This window comes from Nasonia vitripennis, unplaced genomic scaffold, assembly GCF_009193385.2.
Source record: "Nasonia vitripennis strain AsymCx unplaced genomic scaffold, Nvit_psr_1.1 unplaced0244, whole genome shotgun sequence".
NCBI classification, from domain to species: Eukaryota; Metazoa; Arthropoda; class Insecta; order Hymenoptera; family Pteromalidae; genus Nasonia; species Nasonia vitripennis.
The window spans coordinates 278,886-304,756 of NW_022280023.1; the positions used below are offsets into that span (position 1 = coordinate 278,886).

Sequence of the window (25,871 nt, forward strand, 5' to 3'; positions counted from 1 at the left end):
GTAAAGATAAGATCATTAGTTCTATTTGAATTGACATCATATTCATCAATTTTGGATACATATTCGAGTATTTCATTTTCTAGATTAATGGATTTGCTATTTTCCAAATCTCGATCTTTAACATCATCAAGTTTTTCTAAACAAATTAACTTAATATTTTCTTCTACTACTTGAAGGTGTCTAGCAGTAATTACTCTACCATTTAATAAGACTTTGTAACCCTGTTCAACATAACCTACTAATATGCCTGACTGAGCTTTATCGTCCCATTTGCTCCTCTTTGCAGCTTCCGAAACTCTAACAAAGACACTTTTATTACCCGCTGTATTTGCAATTGTTCGGGTTTTTAATACGCTACAGTTTTTATAACCTCTGGCCAATATAGCTTATGAATTTTAGCTTGTCGCATTAAACATCTGCCCATATCTATTGCGGATCTATTGTGTATCTTTCCGCTACTCCATTTGATTCATAGACATAGGGTGGGCATGGCAATAATTCAATTCCTTTCGATATTACAAAATCATGAATTTCCTTATTTCTTTACTCATTTATAAAATTTGTTTTCAACTAAAATGACATATTCTTTCAGACAACTTGCTGTTTTAGATTTACTTTTAATGCACTAATACATCAAAACGAATAATTAAAAATTATTAATTTCTTGGCCATTAGCCCCCATTTTCCGTACTACCATCCGGATGGTAGCACCTATATAGGCAACCATTTTATCAATTTTGAAGTATTTAAGAGTATAAGTATTTAGAAGTACAACCTGTTGAAATAATGACGTCATAAAAGGTTCCAATTTGTAGCGTCAAATGACGTAATATAATGACGTCATTTAACGTCATTTAATGACGTCAGTCAATGACTTCATAAAATGACGTTATTATTTTCAACAGGGCTGTTAAAATGTTTGTACACAAATTAAAAAATTTAAAATTATAAAGCTTTCTTAAAATGAAAGCAATTATAGCGTTATGAAATATACTATCGACATTAATTTGATAACACGTCGCATAATTGATTTTCATCATCAATAAAATTAGTATACCAAAATTTTTTATATTTTCTGACTCAAACTTCTTATAATTCTATATTCTGACATCAAAATAAAAACAAAATAAATTTGAGATAATATTATTTTACCTTCTTGCACATTTTAAAAATTGTTTTCCATTAATTTAGTGCATGGTTATATAACTACCCTATCAAATAAACAATAAAAGAACCTTAGTAACATTATGTTTTCAGTTACTTTATTAGAAAATATAGAAATTAAGCTCTTTTATTACTATACATTTATAACATTTAATTATATAAACAGATGAAAATAATGTTCTGAGATACCGAAATATAAGAATATATTTACTGTTGGATTAATAATGAATCAATTTCATGAATAAAGGTTCCAACAAAACCATATAAGAAAATTATAAGGCTGAAAGCAAATGAGAAAGAAAGGAGCGAAAGAATGGAGCCCGGGAATCAAGGCACACGCAGTTTGCGCAAGCGCGACTTACGTTGTCTCATGCTGAGTTCCACGAGGCCGCTAGAAAGAGATAGCTATGATGATAAGCAGTAAAACAGCTACAATCAAAGAAAGATAGCTAGATGAATAAACTTTTTAACAAATAGAAACTAAGATAGAATAGAAAATGATCGCGCCAGAAAGGTCCACACACGCAAAGAAACTACTATAGACGACAAGCATTCAACAATGTTTGAAGAGTGAGAGGGATGGAATTACTGTACCCATCTGTAGGCGCTAAGGCTGTCCTAGCAAAGTAGTACGTCCTGGGACAGCAAAACTGTGATCACCTTTTTCAGAATCTTACCATGAATAATTTGTGTTTCATTGAATACAAAAATGATTTTAACGAAACTGCATAAAGGTTACACAAAACTATAGGCTCAATTATAATTTTTTTGCTTTCAAATAGCATGAATTCTTTTATAAAAAAAAATTATTTTAAATGAATGCTGATGCTATTTACAGCTGCAATTGATTCAAAAAAGAAATTCCGAAAATTAAATTGTGAATGTAAATACTTTTGAGACGATTGACTATGATACTTATTATTGTGATATTAAAAAACAATTATTTGAATTTGAAAATTAAATATATTTCATCTCGATGATTATGGATACAAAAAAATTATATTTAAAAGTTGCTGCATTTTCAACTGATTTGGGCTCTGTCTTTTTACTACTTTTGCAGATTACAATAATTATCAAAATAAACAGCGTGCGCGCTATTTCAGATGAAGGTAAGAAAGAAGACAAATTTTCGAAATTTATTATAAATACTCATTATTATAAAAAAAATTTGTTTGTAGAAAATAATAATAATTACTATTATTATTATTATTATTATCAATAAATGATCATAATAATAATAATAATTCTAACAAAAACGATAATCAAAGTATACATGTCAAATTTATCATTGTTTAGTACTATTATTCATTAAAAAATAAATATAAAATTATTGCAATAAGTTACAAACTATAATTATAATATAATTATATATTATAATTATTGTTTATTAATTATACATTTCCTTATAATATACAATATTATAAGGAAATAAATATTGTCTTATATTAAATCTAAAATAATATTTTAATTTTATTTTATGTCACACCCACTTATCGTTACTAAAGCTCAGTACAAATATTTTATTGTAGTATAAAAACACGTGGTCAAGAAGTAGATTTCAAAAAAGCCGCAGGCGCATGTAAGTTAATGCTAGAAAACTACACGCTGAATAAATGATAATTTTTATTTGCATATTAAAATTTATGAACGGAAAAATTACAAACCACAATATTATAAAATGTCTAATTGATCGAATCTATATCATATCATATAATGTACTGACATATTGATGTATTTAAAAGGTTAATCCTTTTAAAATAGACAACGTTAATTTTTTTTATTACATATTGACGATTTTCAGGAAAAAGTATGTTTAAATTTTGCATAAAAATGTTAAAAACTTTTTCCGACGTTAATATTTATTAGGCATTGATGTATTGATTACAAATGTTTTATAATAATCTTTAATGTAATCTAATTGTTTTACGTTGTTAAGAAAAAAACTAAGTACGAAATTCATACAAGTTATGGATAGAAAATAAGATGAACTATTTGAAACTGCAAAGTAATTTATAAGTGAAGGCTTTCAAAATTATAGTGTATGAACCGATTATTATAATCACTCAATACCCACGATAAAAAATTACTTAGATTCCACCTCACCCTGCTAAAAATTCGTACTTGCTGAAAACTCGTGCTAAAGTAAATGCTTAATCATAAGCTAATTCACATACTAAATCGTACACTGGATATCATAAACTGAAGCACGTGATTATCATATGCTTCAACACCTATAAAAGGACGTGCTTTCTATCATATTTTTACGCTACAATGAAGACTAAAAAATTTAGAAACAACATTTTCTCTAGCCGGGAACTTAACCTGGTCCTTTGGATATAGAGTCCTTTACTCTGCCTAATAAGCCAAAGACTCTCTTGTTTTCTTTTGCTACTTAAATCTCATATTCTTAGAATTCTGCGGTGACTACATATAATTTTTGCTTCCTCCTAGAGGAAGCTTTGTAATAGTAAAATTTTAAAGTTCGTCAAAACTTCTAGGAAATACTTCTCAGTGTGTTAGAAGTTCAAATCAAATGTTTTTAGAAAATGTCCGTATGGATGTGTGTATGTATACCGTAATATTTCTGAAACGACTCCGTTAATATCAATAAAATTTCACATGCGCATATCTATTTTTGGATTCTAAATTCGGGAAAAACAGTTATTTTTTATTTTCTCAATTATTTATTTATTTATTTATTTTTGTTACAAACGATTTAGTTAAAAAGCATTTTAAACAGAATAAAATTATCTACTTTTTTTCGTTTGGTCCTCCGGATCGACCGCTTTATTCGGCGGATAAAATAAAAAAGGAGATTTTTTAAAAAATTCATATCTCTGAAACCAAATATCATAACCTCACGAAAAAAATCATGACAGTGGATCCTATGTCAAACTATATCCCATTAAAATTTCAAGTGATTTGACTACTTATTTTTTCAGTAATAAATCGAAAACTGAAAAAAAAATAGTTTTTTTTTGTGCCTCGATGACAGAAGTAAAAAGGCTTTATTGCACTTGAGATTTTTCAAAGAAGCAGGCATTTATGTGTTTTGGCTAAGTTCATTGCGCAGCTTTCAAACCCCTATAGTTCTTCAATTATCAAGGGTTCAATATTTTTTTGAAAATTTTTTGATTCCTTATATCTCTAAAACAATGTAGTCAAACGCTTCAAAATCTATCTGCTGCTTAAATTTTAAACGATTTCGTTAATTGGTTCTCAAGTAAAGAGCTAAAATATAAAAACCGATTTTTCTCAAAACTTTTGCTTCCTCTTATAGGGGTGTCATTGCACGTCGTTAAAGTCCCTCCATATGAATTCATGTAATACTGATATATTCTGTGAAAAAATTGACGGCAGCATTCGTATTCTATAATAAAACAACAAAGGGGTCTGCAAACTTTTAGACAATGAACCACCCAAAACTTGTATATTAAATTATGTATCAAAAACCGCCTTATACATTAGCAGGCAGAATATACAGTATTAAACATTATCTTCGATACAGTGTGCGCAAAATGCACTTTTACTAGCACATTTTACGCCCCTGTATCTAAAAAACTGCTGCCAATTTATTGGCACGTAGCTTCCTCTAACTAAATTTATAGGTCTAATAAATAAAATATTGTTTTAATATACTGTATATCTGCCTGCTAATGTATGAGGCGGTTTTTGATACATAATTTAATATATAACTTTTGGATAGTTCATTGTCCAAAAGTTTGCTGACCCATCTGGTTTTTTATTATACAATATGAACACTGTCGTCAATTTTTTTTTCACAGAAATTCACGCATGTTTACACGTGTTCCTAACCAACCTAACCATCAAAACAACAAGCTATTTATTAGATAGGTCGCTCGCGCAATTTTCGAGAAATCAATTTTTACATTTTCGAATCACCGAATAAAATTTTGAAGCATTTGACTACATTGTTTTAGAGATATAAGGAATCAGACAATTTAAAAAAAAAATTGAATCCTTAATATTTTACGAACCATAGGAGTTTGAAAGCTGTGCAATGAACTTAGACAAAACACATACAATATCTACTTTTTCCCAAAATCTCAAGTGCAACAAGGCCTTTTTAAGTCCGTAATCGAGGCACAAAAAAACTCATTTTTCTCAGTTTTCGATTTATTACTGAAAAAATAAGTGATCACATCACTTAAAATTTTAATCTAATATAGTTTGACACGTTACCCATGCACATAACTTTTTTCGCGAGGTTATAATGTTTAGTTTCAGAAATATGAATTTAAAAAAAAATCACCTCTTTTATTTTATTTGCCGAAGAAAGCAGTCGATCCGAGGACCAAACAGGGAAAAGTAGGTAATTTTATTCTTTTTTAAAATGCATTATAGCTAAATTATTTGTAACGATGGGATGATTGAAAAAACGCAAAATAGTGTTTTTCAAAAATCAAATCGATAGACCATGATCTTCTTGAAATTCTATCAATTTTTATTGTAATTTTTCATATTAAGGTTTATCGACTTATATCGATTTTTATCGTATTTTCTCACGTTTTATCAAGTTCTAATGCAAAAAGTGGAATTAAGATTCACTATTCAAGTCGATAAGTGATCTAATCGACTTCTATCGACCTTTTCCGGCAAGGCAGTTAATGACGTCATAAAATGACGGTAGACAAAGTAATTATTAATGTTTCTAAATTTTCACTATCTTTACATACTTGTAATTCGTTATTATATTCTTCATCATCGTAATTATGTTCAATACTAGATATATGGAAATAATTTAATCTCAATCCATGTAATAATAAAATACTTTCTATATTTTTCAAATCTCTTTGTTCTGCTTGAATTTTTGGTACTTTCGGATCCATATAGTAACATCTATATTTATCGTATAATTCTGACGAATTAATAGGTCTTTGAAATACAAGAATGTATGCAAATAATTCACACATGAATTTTGGAAACTTGAATACTGCAGCTTCTGCCAAACATTTATTCCATTCTTCATCAGTACTAATTACACCTCTTGATATACAAGCATTTTCATATTAATCATAAATAATTTTATTTACAGTACGTATATACGCAAATGATTTTGCACCACGTACATTTAATAATAGATGTCGTAGGAAAAATGCTTCACGATTATTTGGATTTAAAAAGTACATTCTACTAATGAGAGGGATTATAAATTTTTGTCTTTTATTCCAACTTTTTTTTTTATCAAAAACATAATAATACGGAATTTTGTAGTATAAATAATGCCTTCTATTTTTATCTTCTTTATTTAATTTAAACCAAGATGTCAATGTAGTATGGACATTTTTATCAATCATTTCGTGTTCACATCCTTCTTGATGATAAACATACTCTTCATCTTCTTCATGAACAGCTAATCTTTTAATTACATAAGATGCACAAGTGCACATACATATCTGGTGGAGAGATATTGTGATATATCATCATGTTTATATGTATCGTTATTTTCGTTTACATTGTCTTCATTACCTGGATTATGTTCATATGCAAATTTCACAAGAGCTGTATCAGGACTTTTATGAAAATATTTGAACAAATATTTTATAGCTTCAATCGTACTACATATTTCTACATTAATACTACATTATAAAATTAATAATAGTTTTGTCGTACCGTATAATCCATATTTATTATCTTCAATCCTATGTTTTGTAAACGTAATTTTACTATTATTTTTTCTTCGTCGGTAATAAGGGTAACCATCAGGATTATGGTGGGTTTGATTGACATAAGGTTTAGGAAAATGTTCAGTACAACGTGTTTTATCTTCATTCATACAAACACAATTTTTATTTTGTGATCCGCAGGGACCGTGTATCAAATTATCTTTTACTATATTGTATAATCTTGGATATGCATTTTAATTTGGTATTTCAACACTTATGACAGAATCAATTTGATCAGTATCTCAAAATTTATCATTGGTATACAACGATAATAACATATGAATATATGGTTTAAAATTTTTTGAAATTCTAATACGTAAACATAACCATTAACTTTAGCAAAAATATTATTTTTTAGTAGTTCGGTTTTTGAATTTTAACTTTTTCATCGAAAACTTTTGAGATTAAATCAGGACGATCTATTATGCTTTCAAACGGTGATAAATTCTCTTGAATTTCCTTCTAATTTGGATTACATGTCATTGTTATAAAAATATCTGGTTTTCCGTCGACTTGTAGTTTTTGTCTTTGCAACTAAATAATTTTGTTGTATTAATTTAGGACTACCTATATATGATGATGGTAAAATTACCATTTTTCTAATTCGAGAATTATCAATATTTGCCAGATTGGAAACGTGATCTATTAATCCTTTATACATTTCAGTTCTTAATTGTGCTTGGTGAGTACGTAAGTAATACTTATAATCGACATCCTTCGATCCTTGTCCAAATAACAACAATGAATTGTGATAAATTTTACAAATTCAAATAAGGATTGAATTCACCACGTATGCTTAATCTATATGAATAAAACTGTAGTGTAGATATATATATATATATATAAATATATAAATATATATATATATATATATATATATATATATATATATAATTATTTTTATATTCTTTTTTTGTACATTTCATATAAGGTTACCAACCTGGATGACCAAAAGGAATGTCATTGGGTCAAGATGTTTACTAAGAATATTTATTTGTTGTGGTTTTTTAGTTTTTGGATAAATACATACATTACGGTCAAACGGAGGTTTACCATCATTTCCTATATATATACAACAGCAACTTCATTACACGTTGCAAAATATGATTTATTCTTTGTATGATTATCACGTGTTAATGACATTACTATTTCAGGAGGTGTTATATTATTATTATGAGCAGTAATATTTTCTTTATTTTTTATTTCTTACATAATTTTATATGCTTTTGCATAAGGATTGTTTAAAGACAAAAAGTACATAAAAATTCTAATATGTAAGTATACTAATTTAGATCCAAAAACTGGCAAATGCAAATAAATTATTATAATATCTTTTTCTTAAAATTAATACTTTTTGAATTATTTTGACATAATAGATCCTTTAATTCTTGAGGATATGATGTGTTATTATCAAGAATAACCTTATTTTTATGACAACACTGATTGTATTTTTTATTATAGGATATTGCTCCTTTCAAATGTTTTGCTTTGCAAAACTCACATTCATTATATTATATATATATATATATATATATATATATATATATATATATATATATATATCTGTGTGTGTGTGTGTGTGTGTGTGTGTGTACCCCGACAGGGCAATTTGGGGAGATTTTGGTGCGCTTTCGGGCAGTTTGGGGAGAAATCCGGCAGTTTGCGGAGCTCTCCAAAGTGCCATATACCTATCGAGCACTTTGCGGAGCTCTCCAAAGTGCCATATCCTTAAAGGTAACATTGCGGAGATAAATTTATTAAAACTTAAATAATATATTTATCACACTTATGCACACTTTGACCGGATAATGACGACCACTTTCGACAAAAACAAATTCGTGCTACAGGACCGGAAACGAACGACCGTATATCAACTTAGAACAATCGCTGCTGACGTAGATGAAATCTCCTGATAAAATTTATTAATTTATTCATAATCTAATAAGCCCTATAAGGACCGGATACTAACGACATTTTCAATTATAACGGAAAAAAACTAATTCAGGATAAGAAGGACAATATAGTATCAAATTGAAACGCCGTAACTATAACATTAGGCATGTTGCAATACTATATTTTCGTAAAATAATTCCAACCGGATAATGACGAAATTTTGCATTTACTCAAGTGTTGTACTTGAGGACCGGAAACGGACGACAGTACATCAACTTTTAACAAACGGATCTGATCTAGACTAAATCCAATCATAAAATTTATTAATTTATTCATAATCTAATAAGCCCTTTAAGGACCGGATACTAACGACATTTTCAATTATAAAGGAAAAATACTGATCCACGTTAAGAACGACGATATAGTATCTCAAATTGAAACGCCGTAACTATAACATTAGGCTTGTTGCAATAGTATATTGTCATATCGTGATTCAAACCGAATAATTACGACATTTTGCATTTACTCAAGTGTTGTGCTTGAGGAAAGGAAACGGACGACAGTACATCAACTTTGAACAAACGGAGCTGACCTAGACTAAATATAATCATAATATTTAATAATTTATTCATAATCTAATAAGCCCTTTAAGGACCGGGTACTAACGACATTTTCAATTATAACGGAAAAAAACTAATTCAGGATAAGAAGGATAATATAGTATCTCAAATTGAAACGTCGTAACTAGAACATTAGGCGTGTTACAATACTATATTTTGGTAAAATAATTCCAACCGGATAATGACGACATTTTGCATTTACTCAAGTGTTGCACTTGAGGACCGGAAACGGACGACAATACATCAACTATGAACAAACGGAGCTGAACTAGAATAAATCTACTTATAAAATTTATTAATTTATTCATAATCTAATAAGCACTTTAAGGACCGGATACTAACGACATTTTCAATTATAATGGAAAAAAACTGATCCAGGATAAAAACGACAATATAGTATCTCAAATTGAAACGTCCTAACTATAACATTAGTCTTGTTACAATAGTATATTGTCATATAATCATTCAAACCGCATAATGACGACATTTTGCATTTACTCAAGTGTTATACTTGAGGACCCGAAACGGACGACAGTACATCAACTTTGAACAAACGGGGCTGACCTAGACTAAGTCTACTCATAAATTATATTCATAATCTAATAATCCCTTTAATGACAGGATACTAACGACATTTTTATTTGTGACGGAAAAAAACTAATTCAGGATAAGAAGGACAATATAGTATCTCAAATTGGAACGCCGTAACTATAACATTAGGCGTGTTGCAATAGTATATTGTCATATAATAATTCAAAACGGATAATGACGACATTTTGCATTTACTCAAGTGTTGTACTTGAGGTCCGGAAACGGACGACAGTACATCAACTTTGAACAAACGGGGCTGACCTAGACTAAGTCTACTCATAAATTATATTCATAATCTAATAATCCCTTTAATGACAGGATACTAACGACATTTTCAATTATAACGGAAAAAAACTTATCCAGGATAAGAAGTACAATATAGTATCTCAAATTGAAACGTCGTAAATATAACATTAGGCGTGGTACAATACTATATTTTCGTAAAATAATTCCAACCGGATAATGACGACATTTTGCATTTACTCAAGTGTTGCACTTGAGGACCGGAAACGGACGACAATACATCAACTATGAACAAACGGAGCTGAACTAGAATAAATCTACTTATAAAATTTATTAATTTATTCATAATCTAATAAGCACTTTAAGGACCGGATACTAACGACATTTTCAATTATAATGGAAAAAAACTGATCCAGGATAAGAACGACAATATAGTATCTCAAATTGAAACGTCGTAACTATAACATTAGTCTTGTTACAATAGTATATTGTCATACAATCATTTAAACCGCATAATGACGACATTTTGCATTTACTCAAGTGTTGTACTTGAGGACCGGAAACGGACGACAGTACATCAACTTTTAACAAACGGATCTGATCTAGACTAAATCCAATCATAAAATTTATTAATTTATTCATAATCTAATAAGCCCTTTAAGGACCGGATACTAACGACATTTTCAATTATAACGGAAAAAAACTTATTCAGGATAAGAAGGACAATATAGTATCTCAAATTGAAACGTCGTAAATATAACATTAGGCGTGTTACAATACTATATTTTCGTAAAATAATTCAAACCGGATAATGACGACAATTTGCATTTACTCAAGTGTTGTAATTGAGGACCGGAAACGGACGACAGTACATCAACTTTTAACAAACGGATCTGATCTAGACTAAATTCAATCATAATATTTAATAATTTATTCATAATCTAATAAGCCCTTTAAGGACCGGATACTAACGACATTTTCAATTATAACGGAAAAAAACTTATCCAGGATAAGAAGGACAATATAGTATCTCAAATTGAAACGTCGTAAATATAACATTAGGCCTGTTACAATACTATATTTTCGTAAAATAATTCAAACCGGATAATGACGACATTTTGCATTTACTCAAGTGTTGTACTTGAGGACCGGAAACGGACGACATTACATCACCTTTTAACAAACGGATCTGATCTAGACTAAATCCAATCATAAAATTTATTAATTTATTCATAATCTAATAAGCCCTTTAAGGACCGGATACTAACGACATTTTCAATTATAACGGAAAAATACTGATCCACGTTAAGAACGACAATATAGTATCTCAAATTGAAACGCCTTAACTATAACATTAGGCGTGTTGCAATAGTATATTGTCATATAATAATTCAAACCGGATAATGACGACATTTTGCATTTACTCAAGTGTTGTACTTGAGGACCCGAAACGGACGACAGTACATCAACTTTGAACAAACGGATCTGACCTAGACTAAATATAATCATAATATTTAATAATTTATTCATAATCTAATAAGCCCTTTAAGGACCGGATACTAACGACATTTTCAATTATAACGGAAAAAAACTTATCCAGGATAAGAAGGACAATATAGTATCTCAAATTGAAACGTCGCAAATATAACATTAGGCGTGTTACAATACTATATTTTCGTAAAATAATTCAAACCGGATAATGACGACAATTTGCATTTACTCAAGTGTTGTACTTGAGGACCGGAAACGGACGACAGTACATCAACTTTTAACAAACGGATCTGATCTAGACTAAATCCAATCATAAAATTTATTAATTTATTCATAATCTAATAAGCCCTTTAAGGACCGGATACTAACGACATTTTCAATTATAAAGGAAAAATACTGATCCACGTTAAGAACGACGATATAGTATCTCAAATTGAAACGCCGTAACTATAACATTAGGCGTGTTGCAATAGTATATTGTCATATAATAATTCAAACCGGATAATGACGACATTTTGCATTTACTCAAGTGTTGTACTTGAGGACCCGAAACGGACGACAGTACATCAACTTTGAACAAACGGATCTGACCTAGACTAAATATAATCATAATATTTAATAATTTATTCATAATCTAATAATCCCTTTAATGACAGGATACTAACGACATTTTCATTTGTGACGGAAAAAAACTTATCCAGGATAAGAACGACGATATAGTAACTCAAATTGAAACGCCGTAACTATAACCTTAGGCTTGTTGCAATAGTATATTGTCATATAATAATTCAAACCGGATAATGACGACATTTTGCATTTACTCAAGTGTTGTACTTGAGGACCGGAAACGGACGACAGTACAACAACTTTGAACAAACGGGGCTGACCTAGACTAAGTCTACTCATAAATTTTATTCATAATCTAATAAGCACTTTAAGGACCGGATACTAACGACATTTTCAATTATAATGGAAAAAAACTGATCCAGGATAAGAACGACAATATAGTATCTCAAATTGAAACGTCGTAAATATAACATTAGGCCTGTTACAATACTATATTTTCGTAAAATAATTCAAACCGGATAATGACGACAATTTGCATTTACTCAAGTGTTGTACTTGAGGACCGGAAACGGACGACAGTACATCAACTTTTAACAAACGGATCTGATCTAGACTAAATTCAATCATAATATTTAATAATATATTCATAATCTAATAAGCCCTTTAAGGACCGGATACTAACGACATTTTCAATTATAACGGAAAAAAACTTATCCAGGATAAGAAGGACAATATAGTATCTCAAATTGAAACGTCGTAAATATAACATTAGGCCTGTTACAATACTATATTTTCGTAAAATAATTCAAACCGGATAATGACGACATTTTGCATTTACTCAAGTGTTGTACTTGAGGACCGGAAACGGACGACATTACATCACCTTTTAACAAACGGATCTGATCTAGACTAAATCCAATCATAAAATTTATTAATTTATTCATAATCTAATAAGCCCTTTAAGGACCGGATACTAACGACATTTTCAATTATAACGGAAAAATACTGATCCACGTTAAGAACGACAATATAGTATCTCAAATTGAAACGCCGTAACTATAACATTAGGCGTGTTGCAATAGTATATTGTCATATAATAATTCAAACCGGATAATGACGACATTTTGCATTTACTCAAGTGTTGTACTTGAGGACCCGAAACGGACGACAGTACATCAACTTTGAACAAACGGATCTGACCTAGACTAAATATAATCATAATATTTAATAATTTATTCATAATCTAATAAGCCCTTTAAGGACCGGATACTAACGACATTTTCAATTATAACGGAAAAAAACTTATCCAGGATAAGAAGGACAATATAGTATCTCAAATTGAAACGTCGTAAATATAACATTAGGCGTGTTATAATACTATATTTTCGTAAAATAATTCAAACCGGATAATGACGACAATTTGCATTTACTCAAGTGTTGTACTTGAGGACCGGAAACGGACGACAGTACATCAACTTTTAACAAACGGATCTGATCTAGACTAAATCCAATCATAAAATTTATTAATTTATTCATAATCTAATAAGCCCTTTAAGGACCGGATACTAACGACATTTTCAATTATAAAGGAAAAATACTGATCCACGTTAAGAACGACAATATAGTATCTCAAATTGAAACTCCGTAACTATAACATTAGGCGTGTTGCAATAGTATATTGTCATATAATAATTCAAACCGGATAATGACGACATTTTGCATTTACTCAAGTGTTGTACTTGAGGACCCGAAACGGACGACAGTACATCAACTTTGAACAAACGGATCTGACCTAGACTAAATATAATCATAATATTTAATAATTTATTCATAATCTAATAATCCCTTTAATGACAGGATACTAACGACATTTTCATTTGTGACGGAAAAAAACTTATCCAGGATAAGAACGACGATATAGTAACTCAAATTGAAACGCCGTAACTATAACCTTAGGCTTGTTGCAATAGTATATTGTCATATAATAATTCAAACCGGATAATGATGACATTTTGCATTTACTCAAGTGTTGTACTTGAGGACCGGAAACGGACGACAGTACATCAACTTTGAACAAACGGGGCTGACCTAGACTAAGTCTACTCATAAATTTTATTCATAATCTAATAAGCCCTTTAATGACAGGATACTAACGACATTTTCATTTGTGACGGAAAAAAACTTATCCAGGATAAGAACGACGATATAGTAACTCAAATTGAAACGCCGTAACTATAACCTTAGGCTTGTTGCAATAGTATATTGTCATATAATAATTCAAACCGGATAATGACGACATTTTGCATTTACTCAAGTGTTGTACTTGAGGACCCGAAACTGACGACAGTAAATAAACTTTGAACAATCGCATCTGACCTAGACTAAATATAATCATAATATTTAATAATTTATTCATAATCTAATAAGCCCTTTAAGGACCGGGTACTAACGACATTTTCATTTCTGACGGAAAAAAACTTATCCAGGATAAGAACGACGATATAGTAACTCAAATTGAAACGCCGTAACTATAACATTAGTCGTGTTACAATAGTATATTGTCATATCGTGATTCAAACCGAATAATTACGACATTTTGCATTTACTCAAGTGTTGTACTTGAGGAAAGGAAACGGACGACAGTACATCAACTTTGAACAAACGGAGCTGACCTAGACTAAATATAATCATAATATTTAATAATTTATTCATAATCTAATAAGCCCTTTAAGGACCGGGTACTAACGACATTTTCAATTATAACGGAAAAAAACTAATTCAGGATAAGAAGGACAATATAGTATCTCAAATTGAAACGTCGTAACTATAACATTAGGCGTGTTACAATACTATATTTTGGTAAAATAATTCCAACCGGATAATGACGACATTTTGCATTTACTCAAGTGTTGCACTTGGGGACCGGAAACGGACGACAATACATCAACTATGAACAAACGGAGCTGAACTAGAATAAATCTACTTATAAAATTTATTAATTTATTCATAATCTAATAAGCACTTTAAGGACCGGATACTAACGACATTTTCAATTATAATGGAAAAAAACTGATCCAGGATAAGAACGACAATATAGTATCTCCAATTGAAACGTCCTAACTATAACATTAGTCTTTTTACAATAGTATATTGTCATATAATCATTCAAACCGCATAATGACGACATTTTGCATTTACTCAAGTGTTATACTTGAGGACCCGAAACGGACGACAGTACATCAACTTTGAACAAACGGGGCTGACCTAGACTAAGTCTACTCATAAATTATATTCATAATCTAATAATCCCTTTAATGACAGGATACTAACGACATTTTTATTTGTGACGGAAAAAAACTAATTCAGGATAAGAAGGACAATATAGTATCTCAAATTGGAACGCCGTAACTATAACATTAGGCGTGTTGCAATAGTATATTGTCATATAATAATTCAAAACGGATAATGACGACAGTTTGCATTTACTCAAGTGTTGTACTTGAGGACCGGAAACGGACGACAGTACATCAACTTTGAACAAACGGGGCTGACCTAGACTAAGTCTACTCATAAATTATATTCATAATCTAATAATCCCTTTAATGACAGGATACTAACGATATTTTCAATTATAACGGAAAAAAACTTATCCAGGATAAGAAGTACAATATAGTATCTCAAATTGAAACGTCGTAAATATAACATTAGGCGTGGTACAATACTATATTTTCGTAAAATAATTCCAACCGGATAATGACGACATTTTGCATTTACTCAAGTGTTGCACTTGAGGACCGGAAACGGACGACAATACATCAACTATGAACAAACGGAGCTGAACTAGAATAAATCTACTTATAAAATTTATTAATTTATTCATAATCTAATAAGCACTTTAAGGACCGGATACTAACGACATTTTCAATTATAATGGAAAAAAACTGATCCAGGATAAGAACGACAATATAGTATCTCAAATTGAAACTCCGTAACTATAACATTAGGCGTGTTGCAATAGTATATTGTCATATAATAATTCAAACCGGATAATGACGACATTTTGCATTTACTCAAGTGTTGTACTTGAGGACCCGAAACGGACGACAGTACATCAACTTTGAACAAACGGATCTGACCTAGACTAAATATAATCATAATATTTATTAATTTATTCATAATCTAATAAGCAATTTAAGGACCGGATACTAACGACATTTTCAATTATAATGGAAAAAAACTGATCCAGGATAAGAACGACAATATAGTATCTCAAATTGAAACGTCGTAACTATAACATTAGTCTTGTTACAATAGTATATTGTCATATAATCATTCAAACCGCATAATGACGACATTTTGCATTTACTCAAGTTTTGTACTTGAGGAACGGAAACGGACGTCAGTACATAAACTTTGAACAAACGGAGCTGACCTAGACTAAATATAATCATAATATTTAATAATTTATTCATAATCTAATAAGCCCTTTAAGGACCGGGTACTAACGACATTTTCAATTATAACGGAAAAAAACTAATTCAGGATAAGAAGGACAATATAGTATCTCAAATTGAAACGTCGTAAATATAACATTAGGCGTGTTACAATACTATATTTTCGTAAAATAATTCCAACCGGATAATGACGACATTTTGCATTTACTCAAGTGTTGCACTTGAGGACCGGAAACGGACGACAATACATCAACTATGAACAAACGGAGCTGAACTAGAATAAATATAATCATAATATTTAATAATTTATTCATAATCTAATAAGCCCTTTAAGGACCGGATACTAACGACATTTTCAATTATAACGGAAAAAAACTTATCCAGGATAAGAAGGACAATATAGTATCTCAAATTGAAACGTCGTAAATATAACATTAGGCGTGTTACAATACTATATTTTCGTAAAATAATTCCAACCGGATAATGACGACATTTTGCATTTACTCAAGTGTTGCACTTGAGGACCGGAAACGGACGACAATACATCAACTATGAACAAACGGAGCTGAACTAGAATAAATATAATCATAATATTTAATAATTTATTCATAATCTAATAAGCCCTTTAAGGACCGGGTACTAACGACATTTTCATTTCTGACGGAAAAAAACTTATCCAGGATAAGAACGACGATATAGTAACTCACATTGAAACGCCGTAACTATAACATTAGTCGTGTTACAATAGTATATTGTCATATCGTGATTCAAACCGAATAATTACGACATTTTGCATTTACTCAAGTGTTGTACTTGAGGAAAGGAAACGGACGACAGTACATCAACTTTGAACAAACGGAGCTGACCTAGACTAAATATAATCATAATATTTAATAATTTATTCATAATCTAATAAGCCCTTTAAGGACCGGGTACTAACGACATTTTCAATTATAACGGAAAAAAACTAATTCAGGATAAGAAGGATAATATAGTATCTCAAATTGAAACGTCGTAACTATAACATTAGTCTTTTTACAATAGTATATTGTCATATAATCATTCAAACCGCATAATGACGACATTTTGCATTTACTCAAGTGTTATACTTGAGGACCCGAAACGGACGACAGTACATCAACTTTGAACAAACGGGGCTGACCTAGACTAAGTCTACTCATAAATTATATTCATAATCTAATAATCCCTTTAATGACAGGATACTAACGACATTTTTATTTGTGACGGAAAAAAACTAATTCAGGATAAGAAGGACAATATAGTATCTCAAATTGGAACGCCGTAACTATAACATTAGGCGTGTTGAAATAGTATATTGTCATATAATAATTCAAAACGGATAATGACGACAGTTTGCATTTACTCAAGTGTTGTACTTGAGGACCGGAAACGGACGACAGTACATCAACTTTGAACCAACGGGGCTGACCTAGACTAAGTCTACTCATAAATTATATTCATAATCTAATAATCCCTTTAATGACAGGATACTAACGATATTTTCAATTATAACGGAAAAAAACTTATCCAGGATAAGAAGTACAATATAGTATCTCAAATTGAAACGTCGTAAATATAACATTAGGCGTGGTACAATACTATATTTTCGTAAAATAATTCCAACCGGATAATGACGACATTTTGCATTTACTCAAGTGTTGCACTTGAGGACCGGAAACGGACGACAATACATCAACTATGAACAAACGGAGCTGAACTAGAATAAATCTACTTATAAAATTTATTAATTTATTCATAATCTAATAAGCACTTTAAGGACCGGATACTAACGACATTTTCAATTATAATGGAAAAAAACTGATCCAGGATAAGAACGACAATATAGTATCTCAAATTGAAACTCCGTAACTATAACATTAGGCGTGTTGCAATAGTATATTGTCATATAATAATTCAAACCGGATAATGACGACATTTTGCATTTACTCAAGTGTTGTACTTGAGGACCCGAAACGGACGACAGTACATTAACTTTGAACAAACGGATCTGACCTAGACTAAATATAATCATAATATTTAATAATTTATTCATAATCTAATAATCCCTTTAATGACAGGATACTAACGACATTTTCAATTATAAAGGAAAAATACTGATCCAGGATAAGAACGACGATATAGTAACTCAAATTGAAACGCCGTAACTATAACCTTAGGCTTGTTGCAATAGTATATTGTCATATAATAATTCAAACCGGATAATGACGACATTTTGCATTTACTCAAGTGTTGTACTTGAGGACCGGAAACGGACGACAGTACATCAACTTTGAACAAACGGGGCTGAGCTAGACTAAGTCTACTCATAAATTTTATTCATAATCTAATAAGCACTTTAAGGACCGGATACTAACGACATTTTCAATTATAATGGAAAAAAACTGATCCAGGATAAGAACGACAATATAGTATCTCAAATTGAAACGTCGTAACTATAACATTAGTCTTGTTACAATACTATATTTTCGTAAAATAATTCCAACCGGATAATGACGACATTTTGCATTTACTCAAGTGTTGTACTTGAGGACCCGAAACGGACGACAGTACATCAACTTTGAACAAACGGGGCTGACCTAGACTAAGTCTACTCATAAATTATATTCATAATCTAATAATCCCTTTAATGACAGGATACTAACGATATTTTCAATTATAACGGAAAAAAACTTATCCAGGATAAGAAGTACAATATAGTATCTCAAATTGAAACGTCGTAAATATAACATTAGGCGTGGTACAATACTATATTTTCGTAAAATAATTCCAACCGGATAATGACGACATTTTGCATTTACTCAAGTGTTGCACTTGAGGACCGGAAACGGACGACAATACATCAACTATGAACAAACGGAGCTGAACTAGAATAAATCTACTTATAAAATTTATTAATTTATTCATAATCTAATAAGCACTTTAAGGACCGGATACTAACGACATTTTCAATTATAATGGAAAAAAACTGATCCAGGATAAGAACGACAATATAGTATCTCAAATTGAAACTCCGTAACTATAACATTAGGCGTGTTGCAATAGTATATTGTCATATAATAATTCAAACCGGATAATGACGACATTTTGCATTTACTCAAGTGTTGTACTTGAGGACCCGAAACGGACGACAGTACATTAACTTTGAACAAACGGATCTGACCTAGACTAAATATAATCATAATATTTAATAATTTATTCATAATCTAATAATCCCTTTAATGACAGGATACTAACGACATTTTCAATTATAAAGGAAAAATACTGATCCAGGATAAGAACGACGATATAGTAACTCAAATTGAAACGCCGTAACTATAACCTTAGGCTTGTTGCAATAGTATATTGTCATATAATAATTCAAACCGGATAATGACGACATTTTGCATTTACTCAAGTGTTGTACTTGAGGACCGGAAACGGACGACAGTACATCAACTTTGAACAAACGGGGCTGACCTAGACTAAGTCTACTCATAAATTTTATTCATAATCTAATAAGCACTTTAAGGACCGGATACTAACGACATTTTCAATTATAATGGAAAAAAACTGATCCAGGATAAGAACGACAATATAGTATCTCAAATTGAAACGTCGTAACTATAACATTAGTCTTGTTACAATACTATATTTTCGTAAAATAATTCCAACCGGATAATGACGACATTTTGCATTTACTCAAGTGTTGTACTTGAGGACCCGAAACGGACGACAGTACATCAACTTTGAACAAACGGATCTGACCTAGACTAAATATAATCATAATATTTAATAATTTATTCATAATCTAATGAGCCCTTTAAGGACCGGATACTAACGACATTTTCAATTATAACGGAAAAAAACTTATCCAGGATAAGAAGGACAATATAGTATCTCAAATTGAAACGTCGTAAATATAACATTAGGCGTGGTACAATACTATATTTTCGTAAAATAATTCCAACCGGATAATGACGACATTTTGCATTTACTCAAGTGTTGCACTTGAGGACCGGAAACGGACGACAATACATCAACTATGAACAAACGGAGCTGAACTAGAATAAATCTACTTATAAAATTTATTAATTTATTCATAATCTAATAAGCACTTTAAAGACCGGATACTAACGACATTATCAATTATAATGGAAAAAAACTGATCCAGGATAAGAACGACAATATAGTATCTCAAATTGAAACGTCGTAACTATAACATTAGTCTTGTTACAATACTATATTTTCGTAAAATAATTCCAACCGGATAATGACGACATTTTGCATTTACTCAAGTGTTGTACTTGAGGACCGGAAACGGACGACAGTACATCAACTTTTAACAAACGGATCTGATCTAGACTAATTCCAATCATAAAATTTATTAATTTATTCATAATCTAATAAGCCCTTTAAGGACCGGATACTAACGACATTTTCAATTATAACGGAAAAATACTGATCCACGTTAAGAACGACAATATAGTATCTGAAATTGAAACGCCGTAACTATAACATTAGGCGTGTTGCAATAGTATATTGTCATATAATAATTCAAAACGGATAATGACGACATTTTGCATTTACTCAAGTGTTGTACTTGAGGTCCGGAAACGGACGACAGTACATCAACTTTGAACAAACGGGGCTGACCTAGACTAAGTCTACTCATAAATTATATTCATAATCTAATAATCCCTTTAATGACAGGATACTAACGACATTTTCAATTATAACGGAAAAAAACTTATCCAGGATAAGAAGTACAATATAGTATCTCAAATTGAAACGTCGTAAATATAACATTAGGCGTGGTACAATACTATATTTTCGTAAAATAATTCCAACCGGATAATGACGACATTTTGCATTTACTCAAGTGTTGCACTTGAGGACCGGAAACGGACGACAATACATCAACTATGAACAAACGGAGCTGAACTAGAATAAATCTACTTATAAAATTTATTAATTTATTCATAATCTAATAAGCACTTTAAGGACCGGATACTAACGACATTTTCAATTATAACGGAAAAAAACTTATTCAGGATAAGAAGGACAATATAGTATCTCAAATTGAAACGTCGTAAATATAACATTAGGCGTGTTACAATACTATATTTTCGTAAAATAATTCAAACCGGATAATGACGACAATTTGCATTTACTCAAGTGTTGTACTTGAGGACCGGAAACGGAGGACAGTACATCAACTTTTAACAAACGGATCTGATCTAGACTAAATTCAATCATAATATTTAATAATTTATTCATAATCTAATAAGCCCTTTAAGGACCGGATACTAACGACATTTTCAATTATAACGGAAAAAAACTTATCCAGGATAAGAAGGACAATATAGTATCTCAAATTGAAACGTCATAAATATAACATTAGGCCTGTTACAATACTATATTTTGGTAAAATAATTCAAACCGGATAATGACGACATTTTGCATTTACTCAAGTGTTGTACTTGAGGACCGGAAACGGACGACATTACATCACCTTTTAACAAATGGATCTGATCTAGACTAAATCCAATCATAAAATTTATTAATTTATTCATAATCTATTAAGCCCTTTAAGGACCGGATACTAACGACATTTTCAATTATAAAGGAAAAATACTGATCCACGTTAAGAACGACAATATAGTATCTCAAATTGAAACTCCGTAACTATAACATTAGGCGTGTTACAATACTATATTTTCGTAAAATAATTCAAACCGGATAATGACGACAATTTGCATTTACTCAAGTGTTGTACTTGAGGACCGGAAACGGACGACAGTACATCAACTTTGAACAAACGGATCTGATCTAGACTAAATCCAATCATAAAATTTATTAATTTATTCATAATCTAATAAGCCCTTTAAGGACCGGATACTAACGACATTTTCAATTATAAAGGAAAAATACTGATCCACGTTAAGAACGACGATATAGTATCTCAAATTGAAACGCCGTAACTATAACATTAGGCGTGTTGCAATAGTATATTGTCATATAATAATTCAAACCGGATAATGACGACATTTTGCATTTACTCAAGTTTTGTACTTGAGGAACCGAAACGGACGACAGTACATCAACTTTGAACAAACGGATCTGACCTAGACTAAATATAATCATAATATTTAATAATTTATTCATAATCTAATAAGCCCTTTAATGACAGGATACTAACGACATTTTCATTTGTGACGGAAAAAAACTTATCCAGGATAAGAACGACGATATAGTATCTCAAATTGAAACGCCGTAACTATAACATTAGGCGTGTTACAATAGTATATTGTCATATCGTGATTCAAACCGAATAATGACGACATTTTGCATTTACTCAAGTGTTGTACTTGAGGACCCGTAACGGACGACAGTACATCAACTTTGAACAATCGGATCTGACCTAGACTAAATATAATCATAATATTTAATAATTTATTCATAATCTAATAAGCCCTTTAAGGACCGGATACTAACGACATTTTCAATTATAACGGAAAAAAACTTATCCAGGATAAGAAGGACAATATAGTATCTCAAATTGAAACGTCGTAAATATAACATTAGGCGTGTTACAATACTATATTTTCGTAAAATAATTCCAACCGGATAATGACGACATTTTGCATTTACTCAAGTGTTGCACTTGAGGACCGGAAACGGACGACAATACATCAACTATGAACAAACGGAGCTGAACTAGAATAAATCTACTTATAAAATTTATTAATTTATTCATAATCTAATAAGCACTTTAAGGACCGGATACTAACGACATTTTCAATTATAATGGAAAAAAACTGATCCAGGATAAGAACGACAATATAGTATCTAAAATTGAAACGTCGTAACTATAACATTAATCTTGTTACAATAGTATATTGTCATATAATAATTCAAACCGGATAATGACGACATTTTGCATTTACTCAAGTGTTGTACTTGAGGACCCGAAACGGACGACAGTACATCAACTTTGAACAAACGGATCTGACCTAGACTAAATATAATCATAATATTTAATAATTTATTCATAATCTAATAAGCCCTTTAAGGACCGGATACTAACGACATTTTCAATTATAACGGAAAAAAACTTATCCAGGATAAGAAGGACAATATAGTATCTCAAATTGAAACGTCGTAAATATAACATTAGGCGTGGTACAATACTATATTTTCGTAAAATAATTCCAACCGGATAATGACGACATTTTGCATTTACTCAAGTGTTGCACTTGAGGACCGGAAACGGACGACAATACATCAACTATGAACAAACGGAGCTGAACTAGAATAAATCTACTTATAAAATTTATTAATTTATTCATAATCTAATAAGCACTTTAAGGACCGGATACTAACGACATTTTCAATTATAATGGAAAAAAACTGATCCAGGATAAGAACGACAATATAGTATCTCAAATTGAAACGTCGTAACTATAACATTAGTCTTGTTACAATAGTATATTGTCCTATAATCATTCAAACCGCATAATGACGACATTTTGCATTTACTCAAGTGTTGTACTTGAGGACCGGAAACGGCCGACAGTACATCAACTTTTAACAAACGGATCTGATCTAGACTAAATCCAATCATAAAATTTATTAATTTATTCATAATCTAATAAGCCCTTTAAGGACCGGATACTAACGACATTTTCAATTATAACGGAAAAATACTGATCCATGTTAAGAACGACAATATAGTATCTCAAATTGAAACGCCGTAACTATAACATTAGGCGTGTTGCAATAGTATATTGTCATATAATAATTCAAACCGGATAATGACGACATTTTGCATTTACTCAAGTGTTGTACTTGAGGACCCGAAACGGACGACAGTACATCAACTTTGAACAAACGGATCTGACCTAGACTAAATATAATCATAATATTTAATAATTTATTCATAATCTAATAAGCCCTTTAATGACCGGATACTAACGACATTTTCAATTATAACGGAAAAAAACTTATCCAGGATAAGAAGGACAATATAGTATCTCAAATTGAAACGTCGTAAATATAACATTAGGCGTGTTACAATACTATATTTTCGTAAAATAATTCCAACCGGATAATGACGACATTTTGCATTTACTCAAGTGTTGCACTTGAGGACCGGAAACGGACGACAATACATCAACTATGAACAAACGGAGCTGAACTAGAATAAATCTACTTATAAAATTTATTAATTTATTCATAATCTAATAAGCCCTTTAAGGACCGGATACTAACGACATTTTCAATTATAACGGAAAAATACTGATCCACGTTAAGAACGACAATATAGTATCTCAAATTGAAACGCCGTAACTATAACATTAGGCGTGTTGCAATAGTATATTGTCATATAATAATTCAAACCGGATAATGACGACATTTTGCATTTACTCAAGTGTTGTACTTGAGGACCCGAAACGGACGACAGTACATCAACTTTGAACAAACGGATCTGACCTAGACTAAATATAATCATAATATTTAATAATTTATTCATAATCTAATAAGCCCTTTAAGGACCGGATACTAACGACATTTTCAATTATAACGGAAAAAAACTTATCCAGGATAAGAAGGACAATATAGTATCTCAAATTGAAACGTCGTAAATATAACATTAGGCGTGTTACAATACTATATTTTCGTAAAATAATTCCAACCGGATAATGACGACATTTTGCATTTACTCAAGTGTTGAACTTGAGGACCGGAAACGGACGACAATACATCAACTATGAACAAACGGAGCTGAACTAGAATAAATCTACTTATAAAATTTATTAATTTATTCATAATCTAATAAGCACTTTAAGGACCGGATACTAACGACATTTTCAATTATAATGGAAAAAAACTGATCCAGGATAAGAACGACAATATAGTATCTAAAATTGAAACGTCGTAACTATAACATTAGTCTTGTTACAATAGTATATTGTCATATAATAATTCAAACCGGATAATGACGACATTTTGCATTTACTCAAGTGTTGTACTTGAGGACCCGAAACGGACGACAGTACATCAACTTTGAACAAACGGATCTGACCTAGACTAAATATAATCATAATATTTAATAATTTATTCATAATCTAATAAGCCCT

The 25,871-nt window shown here is 30.7% G+C and overlaps 2 protein-coding genes across 5 annotated transcripts in view; one reads left to right on the forward strand and one right to left on the reverse strand.

Moving 5' to 3' along the window:
• Window positions 1–1,746, reverse strand: part of LOC116418336 — a 119,834-nt gene extending 118,088 nt beyond the window's left edge. Inside the window, exons 1-2 of one of the 2 annotated variants that reach the window (XM_031933423.2) lie at window positions 1,304–1,479; window positions 1,153–1,211 (exon numbers count right to left, since the gene is read on the reverse strand). In XM_031933423.2, coding sequence (XP_031789283.1) covers window positions 1,153–1,164 — 12 coding nt within the window. In that variant the 5' untranslated portion in view covers window positions 1,165–1,211; window positions 1,304–1,479. Of the gene's footprint in view, window positions 1–1,152; window positions 1,212–1,303; window positions 1,480–1,526 lie in introns of those variants that run through there. The other variant, XR_004228355.2, reaches the window with a different exon arrangement.
• Window positions 1,517–25,871, forward strand: part of LOC107981611 — a 325,738-nt gene continuing 301,383 nt past the window's right edge. The window contains exon 1 of one of the 3 annotated variants that reach the window (XM_031933416.2): window positions 1,517–2,273. Coding sequence is in view for 1 of the 3 variants with exons in the window: in XM_031933412.2 (XP_031789272.1) it covers window positions 2,141–2,273 (133 nt within the window). In the remaining 2 variants the exon portion in view is untranslated. The remainder of the gene's footprint in view (window positions 2,274–25,871) is intronic. The other 2 variants (XM_031933413.2, XM_031933412.2) reach the window with 2 other exon arrangements.